This window comes from Hypanus sabinus, chromosome 14 (assembly GCF_030144855.1).
Source record: "Hypanus sabinus isolate sHypSab1 chromosome 14, sHypSab1.hap1, whole genome shotgun sequence".
Classification (NCBI taxonomy): Eukaryota; Metazoa; Chordata; class Chondrichthyes; order Myliobatiformes; family Dasyatidae; genus Hypanus; species Hypanus sabinus.
In genome coordinates this window covers 102,270,237-102,290,730 of record NC_082719.1, presented here as the reverse complement: position 1 = coordinate 102,290,730, position 20,494 = coordinate 102,270,237, and the positions used below count along the sequence as shown (strand labels likewise).

The 20,494-nt window shown below is 44.2% G+C and overlaps 1 protein-coding gene and 1 long non-coding RNA gene across 2 annotated transcripts in view; one reads left to right on the top strand and one right to left on the bottom strand.

Annotated features, from left to right (window-relative positions):
• LOC132405024 (RNA-binding E3 ubiquitin-protein ligase MEX3C) overlaps positions 1 to 19,741 on the bottom strand; it is a 41,481-nt gene extending 21,740 nt beyond the window's left edge. Inside the window, exon 1 of the mRNA XM_059989721.1 lies at positions 19,171 to 19,741. Within this exon, the coding sequence (XP_059845704.1) occupies positions 19,171 to 19,585 (415 nt within the window). The 5' untranslated portion in view covers positions 19,586 to 19,741. The remainder of the gene's footprint in view (positions 1 to 19,170) is intronic.
• Positions 4,412 to 8,757, top strand: LOC132405025 (uncharacterized). The gene is made up of 3 exons (XR_009515736.1): positions 4,412 to 4,462; positions 4,713 to 4,777; positions 8,688 to 8,757. It is a non-coding gene; the product is annotated as an uncharacterized LOC132405025 (long non-coding RNA).
• Positions 19,742 to 20,494: the final 753 nt, after the last annotated feature.

Below are 20,494 nucleotides of genomic sequence, written 5' to 3'. Positions count from 1 at the left end.
TCCAATGGTCAATGACGTTTCGCGTCTTTCCAAACACTGTATTATTTTCACTTTATTATCAATCGCGATCGCTTCCCGTCAATGGAATAGAAACACTGCGGGCGGCGGCTCCCGAGCTCCACCGGATCCTAAGGACCACAGCACTGAATTCCTCGGGTCCTAAAATCCACCGCTCTGAGACAGGCTAAATGGTACAAGTGGGGCTATGCTGGATTTGGGTTTTTGATCCTCCACAATATTCCATGTGGGAATTTAAACTGGAGGTGGCAGTTTTTTTAGAAACGAGGTCGAGTTGCAAGCTCAACATCAACCCGGGACGGATGGAGAGCACGCTTGGAAGTGATCTGTCACTGGATTGAACTTGGGAACCTCTGTTCTCGAGCCTGGCGCTGATCTCACTGCGCCACCAGCCGAGCAGAAAAGGGGGCCCAGGCAGGGTCAGGGTGAGTCTTGCTAAGAAAAGTTTAGGCCAAATACAAAGTTACACACTCAACGCAGTGTCAACAACAATGATCCGACTTAAAATGGCAGACGTCGTTCTCCTTCCTCGGTTCGCAAGTCGGATGTTCGTAACTCGGGGACTACCTGTATTTTCCTGCAAGTCAACATGACAAATTATCCTTTAACACCATGTTCTTCAGATTCTTTTGGCTTAGAAACCTCTGCTAATATAACCAAATAACTACAGCATGGAAACAGGCCACCTTGGCCTTTCTAGTCCATGCCAAACACTTACTCTCACCTAGTCCCAGCTACCTGCACTCAGCCCATAACCCTCCATTCCTTTCCTGTCCATATACCTATCCAATTTTTTTTTTAAATGACAAAATCGATCCTGCCTCTACCACTTCTACCAGAAGCTCGTTCTGTCCAGAGATCTGCATGTCCTCAGTCATTAGGCTAGTTAGAAGAGTGGGCTGAAAGATGGCAGATGGAGTTTAATGCTGATAAGTGTGAGGCTTTTGGTAGGACGAATCAAAATAGGACATATATGGTAAATGGTAGGGCATTGAATAATACAGTAGAACAGAGTGATCTAGGAATAATGGTGCATAGTTCCCTGAAAGTGGTATCTCATGTGGATAGGGTGGTGAAGAAAGCTTTTGGAATGCTGGCCTTTATAAATCAGAGCATTGAGTATAGGAGTTGGGATGTAATGTTAAAATTGTGCAAGGCATTGGTGAGGCCAAATTTGGAGTATTGTGTACAGCTCTGGTTACCGAATTATAGGAATGTCAACAAAATAGAGAGAGTACAGAGGAGATTTACTAGAATGTTACCTGGGTTTCAGCACCTAAGTTACAGAGAAAGGTTGAACAAATTAGGTATTTATTCTTTGGCGTGTAGAAGGTTGACGGGGGACTTGATAGAGGTAATGAAAATTATGAGGGGGATAGAGTTGACGTGGATAGGCTTTTTCCATTGAGAGTAGGGGAGATTCAAATAAGAGGACATGAGTTGAGAGTTAGGGGGTAGAAGTTTAAGGGTAACACGAGGGGGAACTTCTTTACTCAGAGTGGTAGCTGTGTGGAACGAGCTTCCAGTAGAAGTGGTAGAGGCAGGTTCGATATTGTCATTTCAAGTAAAATTGGATAAGTATATGGACAGGAAAGGAATAGAGGGTTATGGGCTGAGTGCAGGTCGGTGGGTCTAGATGAGCGTAAGCATTTGGTACGGACTAGAAAGGCCCAGATGGCCTGCTTCCATGCTGTAATTGTTATATGGTTATAAGTTTAGAGAGAATGCCAGGCAGGATGTTGGAATGCTCCTCTTGCAGGATGTGGGAAGTCAGGGAGTCTCCCTGACGACGACACCTGCAAGAAGTGCATCCAGCTGCAGCTCCTATCAAACCACGTTAGGGAACTGGAGCAGGAGCTGGATAACCTCCGGATCATTCAGGAGAATGAGTTTATAGATAGTAGTTTCAGGAAGTTAGCTACTCCTAAAGTGCCGGGCACAGGTAATTGGGTTACCATCAGGTGAGGGAAGGGGAAAGAGCAGGCAGAGCAGGGTTCCCCTGCGGCCATTCCCCTCAACAAGTATACTGATTTGGATACTGTTGGGGGTGTATGGCTTACCGGGGACAAGCTGCAGCAGCTGTATCTCTGGCACAAAGTCTGGTTCTGCAGTGCAGGAGGGGGGGGGAAAGAAGAGGAGAGTGGTAGTGATAGGGGACTTGATAGTAGAGGTACAGACAGGAGGTTCTATAGTTGTGACAGAGACTCCCGGATGGTTTGTTGCCTCCCGGGTGCCAGGGTCAGGGATGTCTCTGATTGCGTGCAAAGCATTCTGAAATAGGAGGGTGAGCTGCCAGATGTCATGGTATACATCGGTACCAATGACGTAGGAAGAAAGAGTGAGGAGGTCCTGAAGAATGAGCATAGAGAGCTTGGTAGGAAGTTAAAAAGCAGGACCTCAAGGGTAGTAATCTCAGGAGGATGAACACTTGACTGAGGAAATGGTGTAGGGGGCAGCGTTTCAGATTTCACGATCATTGGGACCTCTTCTGGGGTAGGTGGGACTTGCCACAAGAGAGACGGATTACACCTGAACTACAGGGGAACCAGTATCCTTGCAAGGAGGTTTGATAGTGCTATTGGGGAGGGTTTAAACCAGATTTGCAGGAGGATGGGAACTAGAGTGCCAGAGCAGATAGTGGAGCGGGGGTGAAAATAAATGATGTTAAAAGTTCATACAAAGTCAGAAATAGAAGGGTTGTGTGTGGTGGTAATAATCTTCTGAGGTGTGTCTATTTCAATGCGAAGAGTATTGTGAGGAAGTCAGACGAGCTGAGAGCGTGGATTGACACATGGAATTATGACATTACAGCCATTAGAGAAACTTGGCTGCAGGAGGGGCAGGACTGGCAGATTAATGTTCGAGGGTTCCAATGTTTCAGACGTGATAGAGGCAAGAGGGATGAAGGGTGGTGGGGGGGGGGGGGGGGCGATGGCATTGCTAGTCAGGGAAAACGTTAAAGCAGTGCACAGGCAGGACAGATTAGAGGGCTTGTCTACCGAGGCCATATAGGTAGAGCTCAGAAACAGGAAAGGTATGAGGTATTATAGACCACTCAATAGTCAGCGAGAATTGGAGGAGCAGATCTGCAGAGAGATAGCACACAACTGCAGGAAACAAAGTTGTGATTGTAGGGGATTTTAATTTTCCACATATTGATTGGGACTCCCATACTGTTAAAGGTCTAGATGGGTTAGAGTTTGTAAAATGTGTTCAGGAAAGTTTTCTAAATCAATAGATAGAGGTGCCAACTAGAAAGGATGCAATATTAGATCTCCTATTAGGAAACGAGTTAGGACAAGTGACGTAAGAGAGAGAGAGAGAGCGGGGAGAAGGGGAGAGTGAGTGTGTGTGTGTGTATACACACACACACACACACACTTTGGTTCCAGTAATCATAACACCATTAGTTTCAACTTGGTCATGGATAAAGATAGATCTGGTCCTCGGGTTCAGGTTCTAAACTGCTCAGATATTCAAAGCAGCTTGCATCTACATCTAGAGACACACAAAATATATAGGCTTCAGATAGGTGACAAGCTATGTCACAACGCACATTTCACAATAATGACCCTTTTGAGAGCCATAGAACATCACAGCACAGAAAGACCACTCAGCCCATCTAGTCCATACAAAAGTATTAATCTACCTAGTCTCATTAACCTGCATCCAGACCATAGCCATCCATACCCCTTCCATCCACATATCTATCAAAACTTCTTAAATATTGTGATCAAAACCTGCATCCACCACTTCCATTAGCAGCTTGTTCCACACTTGCCACCCTCTAGAGTGACGGAGTTCCCTGAAACATTTCACCTTTAACCCATGACCTCCTACTCAAGATTGCTTAATGTCATGTCCACTGTGTGAGACCTCTGTCGGTCAGGTTTGATCACGGATGTTGCATCCTAGCTGCCTAGATAGTAGTAAGCATGTAGTAAGCTCCCCCTCTCCATCCATCTGATGAACCCAAAGGAATGACAAAGACTGATACAGTTTGGCACCAGCTGTATTGCAGGAGTTGCCAATCAATGTTGAACTCAAGGTAGGACTGCCTTAGGGACTCCAGCTCCGGCATTTTTCCCTAGGGGTTTTCTCCTGAAGTCTACTCCAGAGCAGATATAGCTGCATGGCAGCAGAGATCAGAATCTTCCTTCTCCTAGATGAGCTGCCAACCATGGCTAATGAGCCCCATCTGTCTGAAGTGACTGGTTTTAAGGCACCAATAACCCACCTTTGCCCTTTCTCCTTTCAGTAGGAACAGTTCTGCTGGGCTTGCTAAGCCACACATGAAGGCCAGGAACTGGACTTGGTTGTCACAGGCTATTTGAATACATTTCCAGTACACAAGTGTAAAGGAGAACAAGATAATTGCTATTCGAGATCCGATACAGCACAAAAACAATGATGAAGAACACAGTAACTAAGAAACAAAATACAGGTACACAAGATAGGCACAAGGTAACTGATAGGAAATGATAGTGATGGGGGAAGGGGTGGGTTGTAGGTGTTGATCGGCCTTATTGCTCGGGGAAATCCTGTTCTTTCTCTTCTGACCTCAGTAGAAAACGCTTGCTTGCATTTACTCAATCAATACCCTCGATTTTGTATACCCCTATCAATCCTCCCCTCATTTTTCTCTGCTCTAAGAAATGAAGTCCTAATCTATTCAACCTTTCCCTATAACTCAGGTCCTCAAGTTCCAGCAACATCCTTCATTTATATTCCTCCAATCTTCTTGACATCTTTCCTGTAGGTAAGCAAAAGGAATCAATCCACCTATTATTCAAAGACATCACTATTAACAAAGCCCTCAACGCTCAACGTCACCATCCTTGGGATCATTACTGATTAAAAGCCAACAGGAAATGGAATTTAATGTGAGGGAATGTGGGCCAGGCCATTTGAAAACAGAAACCAGCGGGGACAGTATCTAAAGAACACCGGTGAGAAAGTACAGTGAAACCTAGATGTTCTAGTGCATAAATTATAACTTTAGTAGGCAGGACCACCAGAGAGTATTGCAAAAAAGTTGGATTTTAAGTAGAGAGGTTCTGTTGCAAACATCCAGGAGGTTCATGACGTCTCACCTGGAACACTAGACAATTGTGGTTCCCTTACCCAAAAGATATAGCAACAATGGAAGATCGACAAGCTGAAAAATTCCTACATATTCAAGTCAAAATGAGAGACAAGGCCCAATTCTGACAGTTATACATTTAAAAACATCAGCTTAGACATTAAGCACTCTAATAAAGATATCAGTTCCTCATCATTAATAGTATTCTGAGAGTTCAATAATAAATTTAAATAAAAATGGGAGAATTTGGGAAATCTTTATCAAACCCACTGGAAACCGTCAGAAAACACGTGGAAAGAGAAAACAGTTAACAATGTTAACTGTGTTAAATAATAACTCAGACTAGTTTGAGAATGCCCATTAATTAATAGCATAAACACAAAATTACTTCATTCATACAGCATGATCACATGCCAGCTCCCTAGATGACATTGTAAACCATTGGAAACCACCTGAAGAAAAGCTGAATCTCTTCAACCTATGTTGAATGAGTGGTGTCAAAAGTACACAAGTTAACTATGTAACCCCAAAAACAAAGGAGAGGGCTTTCACTGGAATACAAATTAAAAGGACAAGCAGAAATAAATTTTCTGCAAATGCAACTTTTCAAAATTTTGACAAGACTTTAAGTAAAATATTCAAAGAAATAACTTCTTCAAATATTCAGTAGGAAAATTAAGCACACTGTCAAAGTGACATCAGAATACTTCAAAACAAAATAGACTTGTTCTTAGATAGGCTAAAATCTAGTTTAAAGTCCAGACTAAGAACACATCAGGCAAGAATAAAGGAGAGACCATAAGGAACTCAACATAGTCTTAACACAAGAAACAGAACAATGCTGTCTCCATTTTCAATATTGCAAAGCCATCCAGTCTTGATGAGGGGTCTCTGCCTGAAACATCAATTGTTAATTCATTTCCATAGATGCAGCCTGACTTATTGAGTTCCTCAGCATTTTGTCAGAGACTCTGGATTTCCAGCATCTGCAGAATCTCTTTGTTCATAGCAAAGCTACCATCTGGTTAAGAATGGCAAGATTTTCCTCCCACACGATGTGTGCTCAGCGGCAAAGCATTTCAAACAGATTGTTTTAAACTTTGCTATCTACAGGTCCAACAAAAAATTGCTAATAAAATTCCTGCTGAAAGGATACCAGTAATGTCAGTGATAATCACGATGATTCAGGATAATTTATTAACTACTTCCAATAATTATTTTAAGACTGGAAAGCGAGGGACCATTTTGTGTGCTTCAAACAAGAGGCATTTGGATCCCTTAGAATCAGAAACTTGAGACAACTGTCAAAATATGAACCGAATAAAGCAATTACATCAAAAATTCCATACATCAGCATTTCCGGAGAGAATTTTTTTGGGGGTGTGGGTGGGGGGAGGGGAAAAAGAAAGAATTGTGCAGATAACAAAAAAAAAAATCACACTTTAATCAATGGTCACATACCATTTAATTTGACCAAATAACCTGATACTTAAAAGGAAATGCAATACAGCCCAAGCAGGTTCGGTGAATTAAACAATAACCCACTTTAGCCACATTAACAAAACCTCCAAATGCCAAAGTAATCACACTACTCTCAAAACAGTAACAACATAGTAATCTGTGCTCTGGTTGTGTAATATTTAGAGCAATTAACAGTTAACTTTACATTAGAGACAGTCCAAGGAGATCCAAGTGAATGACTTGAATGAGCGCAGCGCTATTACAGCTCAGGGTGTTGGTGTTCACAGATCAATTCCAGCGCTTCTGTAGTTAGTTTGTACGTCCTTCCATGAACACGTGGGTTTCCGCCAGACACTCTGGTTTCCTCCCACGGTTCAAAGACACTCCACTTGGCAGGTTAATTGCTCTTTGTAAAATGCTGTGATTAGGCTAGGGTTAAATAGATGGATTCCTGGGCTTCACAACTTGTTGGGCCAGAAGGGCCTTTTCCACGTTCTTATATCCCAATAAAATCTCTAAAGATATAGCTGGTATATTTGCAGATAACTCAAAAGGTAGGTAGAAAACCAAATTGAGACGATGATTATAGAGGAACTATAAAGGAAAGTGGATAAGTAAATGTGCAAATAAAATGAGGAACGTGTAAAACTGGCAAAAGAAAGTAAGGAGCATACTTTTAAACAAGATTGCACAGATCAAATATACAAAAGGATCTGGCTGTCCCGGCACATCATCTGCAAAATCGGTATGCCGGCAATTAGGGAAGTTAGCAAAAGCAGGGAAATTATGTATCAGTAATGTAGGACTGGATGAAAACTCATCCAGAGTACAGTGTATAGAATTGTTCTCTATTTAGAGCAGACTAAATTACGGTTAGAGAATTCAGGGAAGGGTACGGCAAACATTAAAAAGACATCTGTATTAGTTGGTTCAGCTGATACAAAAATGAAAAAAATCTTGAGGTCCTGATGAAATATATCCAAAGCCACTGTGGGAGGCAGGACTACAGGGGTCCTGAGCTTTTTAAATCTTTCCTGGCCATAGACGAGGCACCAGAAGACTGAACGTAGCAAATGTGGTAACGTTATTCAAAGGCAGCATCAATAAACCACCTCATTATACAGCTATGAATCTAACATCAGTGATAGGGTGTTTGAAGACAAAATTAATCTAACAATTAGAAAGGAAGAAATTAATCAAAAGAATAACATGCATTGATTCTGTCCACACAAACTTCAGTAAGAGACCTTTGACAAGGTTCCACATAAACCCATAGGATCTGACACAAACTGTATCCAAAACCTGTTTGGAGATGGGAGATATGTGGTAATGGTTGCTCTGTATTACAGTCAGAATCAGGTTTAATATCACTGGCATATGTCTGAAATTTGTTGACTTTATGGCAGCAGTACAATATGATACATGATAAATATAGAAAAACTGAATTACAGTAAATTATATATATTAAACAGTTAAATAAATATATATTGCAAAAATAGAAATTAAAAATGTGAAATAGAGTTCATGGGTACAATGTCCATTCAGAAATTGGACGGCAGAGGGGAAGAAGCTGTTCCTGAATCGTCAAGTGTCTTCAGGCTTCTGTACCTCCTCCTTGATGGTAACAATGAGAACAAGGCATGACCTGGGTGGTAGGGGGTCCTTGATAATGGTCACCACCTCTTTGAGGCATGGATACTACAAAAGCTAGTGCCCACAATGGAACTAGGTTTACAACTTCCTGCAGCATGTTTCAATCCTGCGCAGTAGCCCCTTCCATACCAGACCGTGATGCAGCCAGTTAGAATGCTCTCCATGGTACACTGTCTTTGGAGACATACCAAATGTCTTGATGCTATGACTTTTACTGTTTGATGTATATAATAATAGTTTGGTTATGAATCTGGGTTGAATTAGTAACTTTGAGAACATGAAAACTGATGTTGTTGTTAGCAAGAAAGTGGTCTAAGGACACTGATGAATTGGTAAAATGGGTGAAATAACAGCAGATGGTAATTAATCTTGCTGGTGAGGTGATACATTTTGGGATGATTAATAAAGGTAGGACATACAGAATCAGGTTTATTATCTGATATATCTTATGAAACCTGTTGTTTTCCAGCAGCACAGTGCAAAGAAAAGGAATAGTGTGTTAATGTTCATGGGTTCATGAACCGCTCAGACATCTTATGGCAAAGGGGAAGAAGCTGTTCCTAAATTATTGAGTGTTGATCTTCAGAATTTACAACTACTTTTAAAAAAAAGTGGTATAATCCATTTAAAGCAGACAAGGAATATTTTCCTCAAACCCATGGCAACTATGACTATATGATATATACATAGAATATCTGAAATACTTAAGGAAATGTTTGTTTGATGATGAACTTCAATAAAAAAAATAAATTACAAAAAAAAGTCACGAGTCTAGAACTTTTCCTGAAGAGCACTAGAAGCCAAGGTTTTTGAATACAATGCCTATAAAATATATTTACTCCCCCCTCCCTGGAAGTTCTCATGTTTTATTGATTTACAACATTGAATCACACTGGATTTAATTTGGCTTTTGGCACTGATCAACACAAAGATTCTTGCATCAAAGTGTAAACAGATCTCTACAAAATGATCTAAATAAACTACAAATATAAAACACAAAATAATTGATTGTGTAAGCATTCACCTGCTTTAATGGCACACCAAATCATCACTGGTGAAGCCAACTGGTTTTAGAAGTCATATAATTAGTTAAATGGAGATCACCTGTGCGCAGTCAAGGTGTTAGAAATTAACTGTTGTAAAAATACTCCTGGAAGGTCCAACTGCTGGCAAGTCAATATCCTGGCAAAAACTATACAATGAAGACAAAAGAACATCTCAAGATACTCCGCGAAAAAGTTATGAAAAGTTGGATACAAGAAAATCTCCCAAGTCACTGAATATCCCTTGGAGAAGCAGATAAGTCAATTATCAAGAAATAGAAAGAATATGGCACAGTTGTAAATCTGCCCAGAGCAGGCCAACCTCAAAAACTGAGTGACCTTGCAAGAAGGGGACTAGTGAGGGAGGCCACCAAGAGACCTATGACAACTCTGGAGGAGTCACAAGCTTCAGTTGCTGAGATGGGAGTGACTGTACATACAACAACTGTTGCCCAGGTGTTTCATCAGTTGCAGCTTTTATGGGAGAATGGCAAAGAGAAAGCCACTGTTGGGAAAATAACTCACATGAAATCTCAGCTGGTTTGCCAGAAGGCATGTGGGAGACTCTGAAGTCAGCAGGAAGAAGGTTCTGTGGTCTGATGAAACCAAAATTGAGCATTTTGGCCATCAAACTAAACACTATGTTTGGCACAAGTCAAACACCGCAGATAATCAAAAACACACCATCCTTACCGTGAAGCATGGTGTTGGCTACATTATGCTGTGGGGATGCTTCACTGAAGCAGGCCCTGGAAGGCTTGTGAAGGTAGAGGGTAAAATGAATGCAGCAAAATACAGGGAAATTCTAGAGGAAAACCTGATGAGGTCTTCAAGAGAACTGCAACTTGGGAGAAGATCTGTTTTCCAGCAAGACAATGACTCCAAGCACAAAGCCAAAGCTACACAGGAATGGCTTAAAAACAAAATTAATGTCAAGTCAGAGTCCAGACCTCAACTCAATTGACTGGGAGAATCAGAATGGTACTGGACCCCAAGAAAGGGAGTTTGTGGAGTGCCTCCAAGATGGATTCTTAGAACAGCTGGTACTGGAGCCTACCAGGGAGAAGGCAATTCTAGATTTAGTGTTGTGCAATGAACCGGATTTGATCAGGGACCTCGAGGTAAAGGAACCATTATGAGGTAGTGACCATAATATGATACGTTTTAACCTACAATTTTGAGAAGGAGAAGGAAAAATCGGATGTGTCAGTATTACAGTTGAACAAAGGGAACTATGGAGCTACGAGGGAGGAGCTGGCCAAAGTTCAATGGAACAATACCCTAGCAGGGAAGACAGTGGAACAACAATGGCAGGTATTTCCGGGAATAATGCAGAAGGTGCAGGATCAGTCCATTCCAAAGAGGAAGAAAGATCCTAAGGGAAGTAAGGGGCGGCCGTGGCTGACGAGGGAAGTAAAGGGCAGTATAAAAATAAAAGAGAAGTAGTATAACATAGCAAAGATGATCAGGAAACCGGAGGACTGGGAAGCTTTTAAAGAGCAACAGAAGATAACAAAAAAGGCAATACGCCAAGAAAAAAACGGAGGTATAAAGGTAAACTAGCCAAGAATATAAAGGAGGATAGTAAAAGCTTCTTTAGGTATGTGAATAGCAAAAAAATAGTTAAGACCAAAATTGGGCCATTGACGACAGAAACGGGTGAATTTATTATGGGAAACAAGGAAATGGCAGATGAGTTGAACAGGTATTTTAGATCTGTCTTCACTAGGGAAGACACAAACAATCTCCCAGATGTAATAGTGGCCAAAGGAACTAGGGTAAAGGATGAACTGAAGGAAATTTATATTAGGCAAGAAATGGTGTTGGATAGACTGTTGAGTCTGAAGGCTGATAAGTCCCTGGGACCTGATGGTCTGTATCCCAGTGTACTTAAAGAGGTGGCTCTAGAAACCGTGGACGCATTGGTCATTTCCAAAGTTCTATAGATTCAGGAACAGTTCCTGCTGATTGGAGGGTGGCTAATGTTGTCCCACTTTTCAAGAAAGGAGGGAGAAAGAGAAAACAGGGAATTATAGGCTGGTTAGCCTGACATCAGCGGTGGGAAAGATGCTGGAGTCAATTATAAAAGAGGAAATTACTACACATTTGCATAGCAGTAGAAGGATCAGTCCGAGTCAGCATGGATTTATGAAGGGAAAATCATGCTTGACTAATCTTCTGGAGTTTTTTTGAGGATGTAACAATGACAATGGACAAGGGAGAGCCAGTGGATGCAGTGTACCTGGACTTCCAGAAAGCTTTTGATAAAGTCTCACATAGGAAATTAGTGGGCAAAATCAGGGCATATGGTATTGGGGGCAGAGTACTGACATGGATTGAAAATTGGCTGGCTGACAGGAAACAGTAGCGATTAACGGGTCCCTTTCGGAATGGCAGGATGTGACCAGTGGGGTACCGCAAGGTTTGGTGCTGGGACCGCAGCTGTTTACAATATACATTAATGATTTGGATGAAGGGATTAAAAGTAAGATTAGCAAATTTGCTGATGACACAAAGCCGGGTGGCAGTGTGAAATGTCAGGAGGATGTTATGAGAATGCAAGGTGACTTGGACAAGTTGGGTGAGTGGGCAAATGTATGGCAGATGCAGTTTAATGTGGATAAATGTGAGGTTATCCACTTTGGTGGCAAGAACAGGAAGGTAAATTACTAGCTAAATGCAGTCAAGTTAGGAAAAGGGGGAGTACAACGAGATCTAGGAGTTCTTGTACAATGAAAGCAAGCATGCAGGTACAGCAGGCAGTGAAGAAAGCTAATGGCATGCTGGCCTTTATAACAAGAGGAATTGAGTATAGGAGTAAAGAGGTTCTTCTGCAGCTGGTCAGGGCCCTGGTGAGACCCCACCTGGAGTATTGTGTGCAGTTTTGGTCTCCAAATTTGAGGAAGGACATTCTTGCTATTGAGGGAGTGCAGCATAGGTTCACAAGGTTAATTCCCGGAATGGTGGGACTGTCATATGTTGAAAGTTTGGAGCGATTGGGCTTGTATACACTGGAATTTAGAAGGATGAGAGGGGATCTGATTGAAACATATAAGATTATTAAGGGATTGGACACGCTGGAGGCAGGAAGCATGTTCCCGCTGATGGGCGAGTCCAGAACTACAGTTTAAGAATAAGGGGTAGGCCATTTAGAACAGAGATGCGGAAAAACTTTTTCACCCAGAGAGTGGTGGATATGTGGAATGCTCTGCCCCAGAAGGCAGTGGAGGCCAAGTCTCTGGATGCATTCATGAGAGAGTTAGATAGAGCTCTTATAGATAGTGGGGTCAAGGGATATGGGGAGAGGGCAGAAACAGGGTACTGATTGTGTATGATCAGCCGTCTATCACCTACCGTCTATTGTTATCCAAGTAACTATTCAAATTTCTCTAAAATGTTGTAATCAAACTTGCATCTACCACTTCTATTGGCAATTCAGTCCACACTCTCACCATCCTCTGAGTGAAGATTACCCCCCCCCCCCCATGTTCTCCTTAAACTTCTCACTCTTAACCTCTTTTTCTTTCACCCAACCTTAGTGGCATTTACTCTACTTATACCTTATACCTCTCAATTTCCTTTACCTCATTCTTCTACACTCTAGGGACTAAATTTCAAACCTATTCAACCTTTCCCTTTAACTTAGGACCACAGCAGTGTAAAACAGTTTACAAGCACCTCAAGGAAAAGTATAGCCATACAATTGTTGACAATCGTGTGCTCTCCACTTTCAACTAATGCTTTAAGTGGGTTTAATCGAGCCTTACAACACAAAGCTTCACCTTCTAAAAAGCACTTCAAGCACCAACTATGGCTGAATTGTTTCATTCTCATCTCAAATATAAAGCAGGATACTAAATGTTTCTATATAAAGAGTAAAAGGGAGATGAGAACTAACATTGGACTATTGGAAAATTATGTTGGTGAGGTCGTAATGGGGGACAAAGAAATAGCAGATGAACTGAATAAGTACTTTACATCAGCTTTCACTATGGAAGACACTAGCAGTGTGCCATTGGCCCATAAGTGTCAGGGAGGAGTGAGCGCTATTGTTATTACAAAGGAAAACGTGCCAGGCAAACAAAGGTCTTAAGGTGGATAAGTCACCTGGACCTAATGGACTACATGCCAGAGTCCTGGGAGAGGTTGCTGAAAAGATAGCAGATGCATTGGTCATGATCTTTCAAGAATCACTTGATTCTGGCATGGTCCTAGAGGACTGGAAGATTGCAAAGGTTACTCCACTCTTTAAGAAGGGAGGAAGGCAAAATAAAGGAAATTATAGGCCAGTCCTTAGTGGTTAGGAAGGTGTTGGAGTCTATTATTAAGGATGAGGTTTTGGGGTACTTGGAGACAAATGATAAGTCAATGTCAGCACAGTTTCTGTGAAGGTAAATCTTGCCTGACAAATCTGTTATGAGTTCTTAAGAGGATAGACAAAGGAGAGGCAGTGGATGTCATTTACTTAGATTTTCAGAATGCATTTAATAAGGTGCCTCACAAGAGGCTGCTGAATAAAATCGTATGGCGTTACAGGAAAGGTACTGACATGGACAGAGGAATGGCTGACAGGCAAGAGGCAGAGGGTGGTTAAGGTTGGCTGCCTGTGACTAGTGGTGATCGTCATGGGTCAGTATTGGGACCGCTACCTTGCATATCGTTTGCTGATGATTTGGATAATGGAATTGATGGCTTTATGGCAAAGTTTGCAGATGATACAAAGATAGGTGGAGGGGTAGGTAGTGCTGAGGAAGCAATGCGATTGCAGCTGGACTTAGACAAATTGGAAGAATGGGCAATAAAAGTGGCCGATGGAATACAGTGTTGGGAAATGTACAATAATGCCTTTTGATGAAAGGAACAATAGTGTGGACTATTATCTAAATTGGGAGAAGGTTCAATCATCAAAGGAGCAGAGAGGAGTGTTGGGCAGCTTTGGGCCTATACTCACCAGAACTTAGAAGAATGCGGGGGGGGGGGGGGGTGGGTGCAGGGGGAGAATCTCATGGATCACCTGGACAATACACTGCACAGGACCAAAAGAAGCAACCTTTTAGAACAGAGGTAAGGAAGAATTTTTTATCCAGGGAGTAGTGAATCTGTGGAATGCTCTGCCACAGACACAGTACAGTGGAAGTCAAGTCTGTGAGTTAATTTAAGGCAGAAGTTGATAGTTTCCCCGATCGGTCAGGGCATCAAAGGTTACAGCAAAAAGGCAGGTGTATGGGGTCAAGTGACACAAGGCTCCTGTACCTCATTCCTGATGCCAGTAATGAGGAGTGGGCATGGCCTGGATGGCTGGGGACCTTGATGATCAATGCTGCTTTCCTGTGAAAGCGCTCCATGTATATGTGCTCAACGGTGGGGAAGTATTTACCTGCGATAATCTGGGCTGTGTCCACTAATAGCAGAAGGGCAGTGGTTAACAAATGAAGAACTACACAGAAAATGTCCAAATACTGTAGTCGACCCACAGTTTCATATAAAGCTGCCATAAAAGTACAATGGTAAAACAAAATTAAATATGGCTCTTTTTCTACTATCTGTAGTTTGATGCAGTTTTTGCAGGATAGAATGCAGCAAAAGCTCTTCCTACGTGATACTGAAAACTCTATTTCATAGTCAAACAATCCTGGAAACTTCTAACACCATCACATTATTGCACTGCGTCGAAAGGAGATCAAATATGGGTCAAACATCCAGTGCAGTGAGAATAAGCACCAACACATTTAAACTCAAAAGCACCTTCTACTCTTGTCAGGGGAACATAAACATCCCCAGCCACGACTTATTAGTTCTTTTTAAGAGTCAGCAAAGTCATTTGGGATAGTACAGTACACTTACACCCCAAAGAACATCACAAAGCAAAAAGCAGTGCTATTTCTACGTAACTGACCCTCATTTTGTATATTACTGTTTTGATGTTAAATTATTTAGGGATGTTTGATTCTGAAATGTATTACATAACTGAAAGTGTCATTCATCCTTCAACTGTGTAGCCACAAAAGCATCTCTTACATCCATTAATATCCAAATTAAACTGAAGATGACCCAAAAACTGACTCAAAAATATTTAAGGTAACAGATCAATAATTCTTTCAAAAAAGCAATACCATCTTTTCCAGCATTCTCTTATTTTGTCAGTAAGAAAGTTGAACAAGCAATGTTTTTTTCATTTCTTAGACACTGAATATAAACTCATGATTTACTAAATTATGCTCAGGCAAAGTTTAAGTTAACTGCCATCGATGGTCCCAGGCCCAGCTGTGAAAGGAGAGTTGGCTTGGGGCCAGCAAACCTATCCCATTTAAAAAAAAGTAGAGCTACAGAAACGCCGATGACCTCATCCCTGGGAGAGACGGTTACATTAAGATGAGCTACACCTGAAGACGTTGTAAAAGGCTGGCCCAGGACAGAGGACCGTGGCGAGCTACTTTTGGCAGCCTATGTCTCAGTAGGGGCAATGGGCTTATGCAAGTTTAAAGTTGTTTCACTTAATCTGCTTATCAGCAAAAGGGGGAAAATACCACAGATCATTTTCTCTCTAATCAGCACTACATCAATTCTGCCTTCCCACCCAGACAGAAATTAGCAAAGATAAACTGATAGAATCACTTTCTTACAGGACTCTTGTTAACCAAGTTAGAAACTAATTTATTCACTTCTGTACAATTTAAATGCAAATTTCAAACCAAAGCTCTAAGATGTTCTCCTTTTAATTTGGCAGTATCTCAGAAATTGAATTGAGCTGTTGCCAAACACAAAATACATTCCAAAGCTAATAGGCTGAAAAGATATTTGAGTTAAAATGTGATGATAGGGCTTACTAACAGTTGAATTTTCAGATCATACAATCTTGTACACCAAGAACCAGTCAACCAAACTTCCAAGCTTACGTCAAGTGTTCAAGGAAGCAAGTGCCATTTTATTTCAGAAATCCTGCAACTTCACTTTGGTAAATTCCATTCATTCTATTGTGTAAAATAAGGGACCAAGAACCTTCAATCCGAAGAGTAATGACTCTGATGCAATTTTCAAAATCTATACTAACCATTGGTAAAAAATTTCAATTTTCTCTTCCTGAAGCACAGTGGAGAATCACAGATCTACAAGGAATTATATTATAATCTGCTTATTCAGCATGCTGGTGCTGGGGAATGAATCTTCAACCAATTTGGTCCGTCTAAATCAAATGTTGTTTCTTAACTGAAAAGTGTCTTGCAGAACTATTTTTTATTATTTTAAAGTTGACAGCTTATGATTAACAAATAACAATAATTCTGAAGTGTGCTTAAAATAAAACTATAGATTATGTTTGCTGTTGCTCGCGTGGCAGAGGGGTGAGAGGGCTATGGGGTTCCTATGTTTATCTGTCTTTCATTCTTTTGGGGTGTGCTTTTTGTGGATGCCTGAAGACAAGTATGTCAGGTTGTATTCTGTATACGTCCTTGGATAATAAGCAGAACCATTTAACCATTAAAGCATGAAATGACTTGCAATATACAAAGCTGCAGAATGTGCCAAAGAACTCAACTAATCAAGTACTTTTTAATGGTTATCATTATCAAATATATAGTAGTAATGAGTAAAGTATTATAAGGTTAGGTTGATCAAACTAGGTCATTTTTCTTTAGAGGGAAAGAAGATGAGGTGACTTGATGTACAGAAATGATAGATCAAGTAGACGGCCAGAGACTGTTTCCCAGGGCAGAAATGGCCAATACAACGGGATTAGAGGAAGTACAGAGGGTGGCAAGTTGTTTACACTGAGAGTGGTGAATGCATGGACCACTGTGTGGTGGTAGGGGCAGATACATTATGGACATTTAAGAGAATCTAAGAAAGGCAGATGGATGATAGAAAAATGGAAGATTATGCAAGAGAAAATGGTTAAATTGATCTTAGAGTAGATTAATTCTTCACAGGCTGAAAAGCATGTACGGTGCCATAATGTTTGCAGTTCTATGTTTAAGTCTGCAACATCAGTTGGATAAATACAAGACAAATTAAGCTGATACTGGATTAATCAACTGATTGGTTTTCATTCCCATGGAGTCTTTTTAGTACAGGGGAAGATAACACTATGCCTCACATGTACAGCAGAAATCATCCAGTTTTGCCTTGTGAAGTTGTTCTCCTTACTTTGCGCTACTACCTCTGGAGAATTCAGAATCTGCATCTCTCAAGCTGAGACTTTAAATTGTTTATTGATAAACTGGTTTATAATAGCATGAGTCATTAATATGGTTCCCTGATGCTGGAGGCCTGTCTGTATGAGGTGACAGGAGGATGAAAGGGTGGGAAAGGGGCTTGTTTTGCATTTGTTGTTTCCTGTGTTGTTCTGCTGAACTGCCACACTTGTGAACTGCCCTAGTACATCCTTGTTGGGTGTGTGAGCTCTTAACACAAACGATGCATTTCACTCTATGTTTCCACGTACACTGGATGAATACCATGATTCTGAAGAAAAAATATTACTGGAAGGAGAAGATGTTGGGAGGGAGGGTAGGGGGAGAGGGTGGATGGGGCATGAAGGGGGGGAAATCGGTGTGGGGGCGTGAGAAGGGGGGACCGGCGTAGGGGGGGTGAGAAGGGGGGGACTGGCATGGGGGGTTGCGAGGGGGGGGGACCGGGAAGGGGAGACCGGTTGGGGGGACTGGGAAGGGGAGACCGCGGGGTTGGGGGGGGGGGGGGGAGACTGGGAAGGGGAGACCAGTTGGGGGGGGTGCGGGGGGGGGGGGGCCGGGAAGGGGAGACCGGTTGGGGGGACTGGGAAGGGGAGACCTGTGTGGGGGGGGGTTCGAAGGGGGGGACCAGGAAGGGGAGACCGGTATGGGGGGGGACTGGGAAGGGGAGACCGCGAAGGGGGGGGGGGGAGGAGACCAGGAAGGGGAGACCGGTTGGGGGGGGGGCAGGAAAGGGGGGGACTGGGAAGGGGAGACCGGGGTGGGGGGGCAGGAAAGGGGGGACTGGGAAGGGGAAACCGGTGGGGGGGGGCAGGAAAGGGGGGACTGGGAAGGGGAGACCGGTGTGGGGGGGGCAGGAAAGGGGGGACTGGGAAGGGGAGACCGGTTGGGGGGACTGGGAAGGGGAGACCGGTGTGGGGGGGGGGGCAGGAAAGGGGGGACTGGGAAGGGGAGACCGGTTGGGGGGACTGGGAAGGGGAGACCGGTGTGGGGGGGGCAGGAAAGGGGGGACTGGGAAGGGGAGACCGGTTGGGGGGACTGGGAAGGGGAGACCGGTTGGGGGGACTGGGAAGGGGAGACCGGTTGGGGGGGCAGGGAAGGGGGGACCGGTTGGGGGGGCAGGGAAGGGGGGACCGGTTGGGGGGGCAGGAAAGGGGGGACTGGGAAGGGGAGACCGGTTGGGGGGACTGGGAAGGGGAGACCGGTTGGGGGGACTGGGAAGGGGAGACCGGTTGGGGGGACTGGGAAGGGGAGACCGGTTGGGGGGACTGGGAAGGGGAGACCGGTTGGGGGGACTGGGAAGGGGAGACCGGTTGGGGGGACTGGGAAGGGGAGACCGGTTGGGGGGACTGGGAAGGGGAGACCGGTTGGGGGGACTGGGAAGGGGAGACCGGTTGGGGGGACTGGGAAGGGGAGACCGGTTGGGGGGACTGGGAAGGGGAGACCGGTTGGGGGGACTGGGAAGGGGAGACCGGTTGGGGGGACTGGGAAGGGGAGACCGGTTGGGGGGACTGGGAAGGGGAGACCGGTTGGGGGGACTGGGAAGGGGAGACCGGTTGGGGGGACTGGGAAGGGGAGACCGGTTGGGGGGACTGGGAAGGGGAGACCGGTTGGGGGGACTGGGAAGGGGAGACCGGTTGGGGGGGCAGGAAAGGGGGGACCGGCGGGAAGGAGACGGGGCGGTGTAGGGGACCCCACTTTACTTTCCTCGCCTGTAGTCACTCACCCTGCCTACCGACGATCTCGGCGACGTGCTCGGAGCTGGGCACGGGCACACACTCGGTCATGTTGACGCTCTTCTTCCTGGGCGGCGGCTGCTGTTGCGGCGGCTGGACCTGCTCGGCGTCGAATAGAGCCAGGACGGAGGAAACGAGAGGGAGGCCGCCGGGGCAAGGGGCCGCTCCTTGCGGCGGGTGGAGCGGCCCGACCCCGGGCCCAGACACCGAAACGCCGCCGGCCCCGGCCGACGACGGCGGGGGCGGTGAAGGCGGGGAGTCGGAGTCCGGGCCCCGGCGGTGTTGAGCGGAAGGAGGTGGCGAGTCCGGGAGGCCGAACACGGAGAGTTGTTCCATGGCGATGTGGAGCGGCCTGGAGTCGCCGTCGTCCCGCTCCACCTCTGTAAACACTGTACTACTCGGCATTGTATAACACTAACAGCACAAGATTATCATTAAATATTTTTCTCATTAAATAATAAACCTCTTCTTTTTTAAAAAAATATTTTTTCTCTACAAAAGCGCCAGCGCCCCTGAATTAATTCTTTTGTTCTTTCACTCCATCGTCGGAAGGTCCATAGCCCCGCCCCCTTATCGAAGGGGGCGTACATTCTGATTGGCTCCGTTCTCGTGGAATCACGCCCGTTTCCAATCTGACGCGCGGATCTCAGCGCAAATTGGATGGATGAGCTGTCACTCATGTAGTGATGTCCCGCCTTGCCACCCTGTCCTCTCCGAGGCGGCGGGATGGCGTCACGCCGACCCGCTCCGAGGCTTCGTGTCGGCTGTTTTAAATACAATAGGCGAGAACCCTCTTCTCATTGTTCTCTGTATCTCCCAACCAGGCCGTCCTGGGGCGGAAAGTTAAACGAAAACAATGCCGGTGGTGGCGGTTCTACTGAATGGTCTATCTCTATTCATGATGGCTAAGGCAAGGTCACGCCCTGTTCCCGCCATCAGAGATGGTGGGTGAATGAGTGAGTTGGTTGGTTAGTTGGTTACCGGTGAGTGGGTTGGTTTGCTAGTTAATTGCTTGGTGATTGGGTGACTAGGTTGGTTGGTGATTGAGCTGATCGGTTAGTTGGTTGTTTAGGTACTTGGTGTGTGTCTGAGTGATTTGGCGGGTTGATTGACCCTAAGACCACAAGACACAGGACCATGATCAGCTTGGTTGAGTTGAACTGAAGGTCCAGTCTCTGAGGTGTGCTCCATGACTTTATATTGTAAAATGTAGGATTGAGGTTGCATTTAAAGAGTCTCGATCCAAAGTAACTTTTTACTCTTCCATAAGATGCTGCCTGACCCGCTGAGCGCCTCCAGCATCTTGTTTGATGA